Source organism: Amblyomma mixtum, chromosome 2 (assembly GCF_055824585.1).
Source record: "Amblyomma mixtum isolate Tamu chromosome 2, ASM5582458v1, whole genome shotgun sequence".
In the NCBI taxonomy this organism is placed as follows: Eukaryota; Metazoa; Arthropoda; class Arachnida; order Ixodida; family Ixodidae; genus Amblyomma; species Amblyomma mixtum.
In genome coordinates, this window is record NC_143013.1 from 80,996,951 (window position 1) to 81,005,338 (window position 8,388).

The 8,388-nt window shown below is 47.8% G+C and overlaps 1 protein-coding gene across 2 annotated transcripts in view; it reads left to right on the plus strand.

The window, feature by feature from the left end:
• Positions 1 to 7,967, plus strand: part of adp (WD and tetratricopeptide repeats 1) — a 21,400-nt gene extending 13,433 nt beyond the window's left edge. For both annotated transcript variants that reach the window (XM_089571987.1, XM_089571988.1), the window contains exons 12-15: positions 916 to 1,151; positions 2,041 to 2,233; positions 4,136 to 4,328; positions 5,897 to 7,967. In XM_089571987.1, the coding sequence (XP_089428113.1) occupies positions 916 to 1,151; positions 2,041 to 2,233; positions 4,136 to 4,328; positions 5,897 to 6,094 (820 nt within the window). In that variant the 3' untranslated portion in view covers positions 6,095 to 7,967. The remainder of the gene's footprint in view (positions 1 to 915; positions 1,152 to 2,040; positions 2,234 to 4,135; positions 4,329 to 5,896) is intronic.
• Positions 7,968 to 8,388: the final 421 nt, after the last annotated feature.

Consider the following 8,388-nt stretch of genomic DNA (forward strand, 5'->3'; position numbering starts at 1 on the left):
ACTGTCTGCTCATGCTTCTGCTGGAAAGCAAATGCCTTTATAGTCGGGCATGCAGCTTTGTTTGGCTAATAGCTCGTGAGAAAAAAGAAAGTTGCTTCGTAAAGAGGAATCTGCTTAATTACTGCTACTTTTGCCCTTTCGAAGACAAAATGTGGCTCATTTCATTTGGCGTGGAGAAGTTAATCTAGTTTATATAAGTACACATGCTGCGTGGTACAGGCTCTAGTGTTCTGCGCACCTCAGTGTGCAGTTGGCAAAAATATGACGGGCAGCATGAAAGCAAGCGCCACTCTCAGCTGGTTAGAAGCCCATTCCATAATGGCACACCCCGGCATGGTAGCCAGCATCTCCTCTCTAGTTTTAATTTCCAGTCACGTCACTCGCTTTGCTATGGGAGGACCCCTTTGAATGCTTCCGTTTGTTTATTGGGCTTGGCTCGCTGGTGTGTTGCCGATAGCTGCCATCACTGCGTGCTGCTGTAGTGAAGCATGGAAAACGAAACTATGCTGTGACAGGGCACCTGCGATCGCTTGCAGTGCCAACTGGACCTCAACACAGCCCCCCTTCGGACGCATCCGAGAAAATTCCGCCCATCCGAGGGGCGGAATTTTCAGCTCGCACGGCACTGCCAACCTGACTTTTTCAACCTGGTCCACCGCTCTTTTGCATGCCAGGAGTTCTGGAGCAAGACAAAGTTCGAATTAAGCGAATTTAAGTGAAACTGTGGTACGAATTGCACTTCTTTAAAATGCATTGAAGGTATATCCAGCCAACAGAAATTTTGTGTGTTTGGATTAACCAAAAGTATGAATTATCAGTTCGAATTATCACAAGTCTGCTGTAATAGAATGCAGTTTTAATGGAATGGTCTTCTGCAGAATGTGTCAAAGCGAGTGTTCCTTCCTGTTCATGCAGGGATGGGGATATGTACGCTGCCCTCCGGGACTGCCACGTGTCGATGCAGCTGGATGCGGGCTATGTGAAGGCACACCTGCGGCTGGTGCGTTGCCTGTACGAACTGCGCTGGACCAAAGAGGCCCTGGACTGCCTGCAGGCCTTCAAGGCTCGCTTCCCCGAGTGTGCCCTGGGACAGGCCTGCCAGGCACTGGACCGAGACATCAAGGCCGCCATATTCTCCAAGACCGACAACGGTACTGCGCCCTTGTGCACTCTTTGCATCCTAGCTAAAGCTCCAAATTTCTCTCGATTCTGCGAAAAGCTGCGATCTAAGCATGTTTCGCGGCATTGTGTGTTAGCAGCCACATTCTCTTTTTTTGATACTAGTGTTGCTACGGACATCATCTGTAGGTACGAAAGAACAGCGAGAAAATATATTTGTGTGTATGTCAACGGTATACAAGAGGCCACAATCAAGAGGAGCACAGCAGCCTCTGTGCTGTCTTTGCTCGGTGTTTAGCCACCGCGGCGGCTCAGTGGCTATGGTGCTCGGCTGCTGACCCAAAAGACGCGGATTCGATCCCGGCCGCGGCGGCTGAATTTCTTTGGAGGAGAAATTCTAAAGGCCCATGTACTGTGCGATGTTAGTGCACGTTAAAGAACCCCAGGCGGTCGAAATTTCCGGAGCCCTTCACTACGGTGTCTCTCATAGCCTCAGCCTCTTTGGTACGTTAAACCCCATAAACCAAACCAAACCAAACCTTTGCTCGGTGTTTAAAGCTGCCCAGTCATGTGAGCCCGTTTGCTGTTCTTTCGTTTCCTTACTCTACTTAACTCTTTCAGTGCCTTCTCTTCTTCAATGGCCCGCACCGTTTTACTTGAACGCCACACGCTTTGCCCCAAGGCCATGATGATGGTGATAATGAAATATGCAGTTTTTTGCTTGTTGACAGTTTCAGTGGCTTTGTACTCAGACTTGCTGGTAAGCACAAAATGTTACCGTGCTAGTAAAGTTTAGGTCTCTTCACCCACTTGCAAGTCCGGTTGCATTCATGATTCACTTTTTAGTGCCTAAGTGGATGGTTTTCTTGACCCGAGAATGTCCCCATAAGTGTGTGAATTCGTGTCCCCTGGCTGGCGCAGACTCCGAGGAAGGGAGCCGGTCCGAATCTCAAAGCTCCAATGGCAGCGCCAACTCGAGCCCCAAACACAAGAGGCAGCCACAGATCTCGGAGCAAGAAAAGGCATGGCGTGCCCTGGCCTTTGACTACGAGTCCCGATTCTGTGGTCACTGCAACACCACCACAGACATCAAAGAGGCCAACTTCTTTGGCAGGTACGTAGTAGTTGCACGTTCACCGCCGACTCATGTGATGTCAGAAGGGGTGCCGTAAGCGTGGCACATGCAGAGAAGTCTGCAAAGTTAATAAAACATTCAGAATTGATAGAGCTGTGAGCGTAACATATTCTGGCCGCTGCTCGACTAGCACCAAGGATAAAATCCGTCGTGTGATATAACAGTACACCAAAGTAAAAGTCTACCATGCTTTGTGATGTGTTACGTTATTAAATAAGTGAGTAAATTACTTGTCAGCATCCACCCAAGCGCAGCCATGCAGTTGCAAAGAAAAGCTATGCAGCTTCCACAGAAACTTCATAGTTGAAGAAAAAATCATCCAGGCCCGCCGGGGTTTGCGCCCAGGACCACCGCCTCACTGGCAGTCTTTCCACTAACTGGGCTTACCATGACAGCCAGTATAATGCAGAGCAAGAGCGAATTGATCACTTTTTTTTACTTGTTATAGGCCATACTATGTACTATAGCGCTCAATATGAGTTGCAACGCGCGGTCATCGACCGGGGCTCGTTCCGTGGTGTGCCTCCTCCAAACAGTCGCTCGGAATTCTGGGATAAACTTTTTCCTGAGCGGGGGTGCTGTTGTTTCCTGGAACAGCAGTTTCTCCCAGAATTCCGAGAGACTGTTTGGAGGAGGCACACCACGGAACGAGCCCCGGTCGATGACCGCGCGTTGCAACTCATAATGAGCGCGATAGTACATCACAATGCCACATTCTTTTTTAAAAGTTGCTGTGGCTATAGAAAATTCTGACCTTCACTCAGAGAACGGAGCCGGGGAAAGTGATGGGGCTAGCTGATGTAGCATACTTTTGCTATTGTTTATATGAGGTTGCATGGAGGAACAAAGGGATAAACAAGACTTAATGGTAAGCTTAAAAATCTTGAAGCACATTCACCAAAAGAGATATACAATCACTTCTGCAAGAGGATGACAGACGCAATGGAAGGGTTGCAGGAAAGCGGCAGTCGAACCTCACTATAACAAACACTGATGTTATAATTTATTGGCTATATTGAAGTCCTCCGAACTATTTTTAGCCGATGCATGCAATATTTACTTCATGTTTATCAGATGTGGTTGAGCATAAAATGGCATATCGAACTTGCCTGTGCCAAGCAATGCCTGCTCCAGTGGCAGGCGGCAGGCTTTGCTGCGCTACACAAATGACCAGGGGTGGTGCAGCAAGCATTTATGCCAAAGTTTGCGCTTTTATCTCGCAGCAGTGTTCTTATCGTGCACTGGCCAACAGCACCACAAAAGCCAGGCAGCCAGGACCAATCGAAAGTGCCCTGGAAGCAGCTGCTTGTACGGCTGTAGCCTTGCAGTACCTATCCTGCACTTATGTCAACTGTCACAGAGGTGGCCAAAATGGCGATAGCTTTCGCTCTGACCTGCTATCTTTTACAACACGGCTGTAGTGCGGAAAAGGCACCCTAGTTGGCGCTGTGTGGGGAAGCCTACCTAACTGATAGTGGACATGCCATGGGTGCCCACGAAAGAGCTCTAAAACTCAAGTAAGAGTCGCCTGAGATGCTGTCCCTTCAATGACAAAACTGTGCTGCTCTTGAGTGCGTTTCTTTTTTTTACGAAATTTTATTATATGAATTTTTGCCTCTTTGCTATAACAGGGTTCGACTGTAAGATCATTTTGTGTCGTGCATTCTTTCATTAGGTCCTTCCCTTGTCTCTGGTTCGGTATCAGTTGCGACAAAGCAACAACTTTAAAGTGCACTCCTCGTTCACCAGATATGTCTTGTCCCATCTTTGTTTCCTGTCCTGTTTGTGCATGGTTGGCAGCAACAAGGGAAGAGATGTGCGTGATTTCGCCGGTCTTGATTGTTTCGTGTGACCGACTTGTTCCTGTTTTGTGGCTTGCAGTGCGGGTCAGTACGTGGTGGCAGGATCGGACGATGGTTCATTCTTCGTGTGGGACAAGCACAGCACCAATCTTATTCGAGTGATGCGTGGTGACGACTCGATCGTCAACTGCTTGCAACCGCACCCTAGCACCTGTCTCCTTGCCACTAGTGGAATCGACCCCGTAGTGCGACTATGGAGCCCAAGGCCAGAGGTGAGTGCTTGCCTGCGGCCTTGCGCATCTATGCAGCGTTTGTCGAAGTGTCGACGTTGTGTGTTTGTGTGTGAACCCTTGACAGAAGCACTGGCAACGGTGGCTTGCTCGGCGCGCAGCTGAGTAAGCCACTATATGCTTAGAAAGGTGGCAAGAGCTTGAGCATTGGAGAGGAACTTAGCAGTTAAACCAGAACGCTATAAAACATCCTCCACATTGAAATGCTATGAGGGAAGGGCTATGTCACAAAATCGGCAAACACCTTTCATAGTGAACGATGCTAAACACTTGCGATACATACGCGTCTGACCCCGTGCTTTTGTTGATGATGGACATGCGGACAGGCAGGCAGGCATGTGATATGAAATTTCGGGTCCCCCCAGAAAATCTGCTGAAGAAACTTTTCCCCCCAATTGACATCAGCTTCTCTGGAAGAAAAGTGGGCTTGTTACGCGAGTATGTACAGGAATTACTGAGTTGACTGGCTAATACAGAAAAGCATCTGGGCTGAAAGAAGAGCGAAGTTTGTCTGAAAGAAAGAAATCACCGCCACATGTAGCAGTTTGAGAGAGAGCTGCGAGTTAGCAATGTGCTATCGGCTACAAAAGTTTGCAGGATGCTGGTGTGCGGGAAAAAATTTATTTTGAAGTCTGGAATGTGTGAAGATGTGTGGGAATGAGCGTACTCCATCAGCTCCATCCAACATTATCAGGTGGCTTGACCGTGAGGCAGCACAGCAATGACTCTTTTCTTTTTTCTTTTTTTTTCTGGGAACACAAATCCACAGAATTTCTGTGACCGATAGCACCCAATTTTGTAAGTGTCTAAAAAGGTTAATGCTTTTCTGAGATTGCCAGTGGCAGTCCAGTTTTTATAAACGCGTGTAAGGGCCGCACTTTTTTTTCCAGATTCGAGGGCCAATTTTCAGGGTGCGGCCCATGCACGCGACGTGCGAAAAAAATTTTTTTTAAGTAAGAACACACCAATCAGGGAATGAGTGACATTTATTCTGCGTCCAATTGTCACTCGCGGAGTATTTCAACTCTGAGCTGGTGCTATGCTCTGGTGCACACTCATCCCAAAAGAAGCCGCGCAGCATGTCCGCTGTCAACGTGTAGCCGTTGTTCCGCACTTCCATCACATAGCAGAGCAGCTCTTCTTCCAGTTCGGGAAACTCGCATGGCTTGCCTCGGAAAACGCGCTTTTTGCAGCTTGTGTTTCTCACTGCATTCTTTCGGTGGCATTATCATTGGACGCTCCCCTCGGCCACGTCAAATTTCCTTCCCGCTGCACGCTTGCCGTGTTCCGAGAGCTAACTCCCACCCATGTAGCTATTAAGGTGCTTGCCCATCGTGCTAAAACTGCAACACTCGGCTGCAGCATGTGAAAGCCACAACCACCACAACTACGGCGAGCATGCTAACACGCCACAAAAGCAACAAAAGGCTAGAGCTGGCGATACTGATGCCGATGTGGATAGCGGGAGATCGCGGCAGAGGAAAAAGTTTACAATGATGATGATGCTAATTTCCACTATTTGCAGTTTACAATTTAATTTTTCCACACAGGATGGGAAGAAAGAAGATCGGGAAGTGATCGATTCTGAGGACGCAGCCGTGGCCAACCAGCGGCGCATGAATGCCGACCCGCTAGAAGTGATGCTCATGAACATGGGCTACCGTGTTCCCGGGCTCTTGGAGTCCGACGAAGGGGAGGCCGAGGGCCGCAGTGGCGAAGCCAACGTCGTCTCCTGTCGGCCCAGCTAGGACCTGCTCTATTCCCCGTTGCCAAGGCAGCCACCTCGATGCCCAGGGTTTTGTTGCTGACAAAGAGTGGCACCACCGAAGTAGCAACGGGATAAATATTGCGGAGTGTTTTTTTTCCTTTCCTTTTCTCTCCCTAAAGGCTAGGGCTATCAACTAACAGTGCCAGAGGAGATACAAAAACGACGATGACAGTAATAAATTTGAAGATAAATCCATTTTGCTGTTGCATGCTACATTTCTAGGTGGAGGTAAAGCTGCCGCTTGTAGGAAACTGCTTCACTAAAGCAGCAAAGGTATTTGTAATGCTTATGGCAACTAAAAAAAAAAATGCAATTGACACACAGCTGTGCAGCTTCCAAACAATATGTGACTGAGAAAAATGAACGTTCAGATGCAAAGGAGGGTAAGGCAGCTGTGCGCAAGAGCATAGCCATCTCTGGTGTGTTGCTTTCCTGCCCTGCCAGTGTCCCATTTGCTGATGTGCCAGGAAGATCATGGTTGTTCGATTCACAGCTCTGGTGCATTACGCGTGAAAGCTGGCGTTGGATTGGCTTGCATGGTTACAGTATTGGCGACTGTTGCATAAGAATGCTGCATCACAATGTGGTGGTCTGCGACCGATTTGAGCGAGTCAGTCGTAATGCAGGGTTCCTGAAAGAAAGGCTGGAGTGCTGCATGACGATGCAGCGAAATCGCTTGTCACTGTGTAAAATGCAGGGATTTTAAGGGAATTGTTTTTCCTGAAGCCTTTACATTCATGTAGTTTCAATACCAGATCTTTCCTGTGCACGATTAGAATTTCTTTCAAGCCTCCTTCCTGTAAAATGCTTAACCAGGAGACAAGTCCTCTCTCAAAACTGGGCACAGAATAAATTTGAATGGTGCAAGGGAACCAACACGGGAAGGCAAAGATAGAAAGAGCACTCTATCTCTCTGTCTTCCCGTGTTGGTTCCCTTGCACCATTCAAATTTATTACGAACCAACTAGCCCAACAACAGGTACTTCTGGGCGCAGAAACGACGATGAACAAGGTCAGGTGGTGCCAGCTCTGCATAATATGAATACTACTTCAATTCCCGGCTGGCTGGTCTGTTGGGGCAACTGCCTGGCGATGCCGTTTGACAAGGCACCCTGTTCTCATTGATACCTACCACTGCGAGGTTGTTCGAAAGACTGAAAAAGGAGGGTTGTAGTAGTTCAGTGGTGAGAGGTGCTGCATTGGGGGGATATGTACATAGATCTTTTTTTTTTTATTTTTAGAAATGTGCAGTGTATTTTCACTTTTACTAGCTTGTGTTGTGACAAAAACTTCATTCACACAAATTTGTCAGGGTCGGAAGCAATGTTTGGCCCAACGATTTACGTATCGCACTGTGTAAAACAGTGCATGTTGCAAGTTATTTAAATTAGTACCAGTTACTGTTGGTGAACCTCTAGATTGTTATGGGAACGGTCTCTGAAAATGCCTGTGAACTGCCATTCAGAGCTGGCCGTGCGACAGACCCCTGTCAACCTCTGCAAGCTTGTGCTGATGAGGTTCCACGCAGTATGTCTTACTCCCTTGAGTTTATGGCGTTGACACTCGGGATAACGGTATTTATCCATATCATTTTTCCGAGTTCTCGCCATGACAAGAGCCTTGCGTATTTTTGTTTTGCGACTAGGGAATGCCAGAACAAAGTTGCACTCTTGGACATTATAAGCTATGCACACACACTGTGGCTGAGTGAGAGATTAAATTTTTTTGTGTTACATTGGTGAGATGTGGTCTTGTTTTACTAACAGCTAGCTCAAGATGCTTTAATTATAATTTGTATTGTGTCCGAGTCAACTGAGTCTTCTCTTGTTACTTTAATAAAAGGATTTGTGTAATCCTTTGTCTTGCATTGTCATTTTGCACGGATTCCATGCTGAGAGCAGTGCTTGTCAGCACATTTGATATAATAGGCTTGTGAATGTTACCCAGAAGACCTTTACAGCTAGAAGCAGTATGAGAGAGAACACTGGAGCATGTGGCCTTTGCGCTCTACAATTGTAAACGCCGCTGCCGACGGACAAGACAGTTAAGGTGCATTTAAAGTAAGCATGGCTAGCTGCTCTTTCAGAGCGTTCCCTTGGTGCCACTTTGGTGCACTTTTCGAAGTGCGGGCCGCCGCGGTAGCTCAGCGGTTATGGTGCTCGGCTGCTGACCCGAAAGACGCGGGTTCGATCCCGGCCGCGGCGGCTGGAATTTCTTTGGAGGAGAAATTCTAGAGGCCCGTGTACTGTGCGATGTCAGTGCACGTTAAAGAAC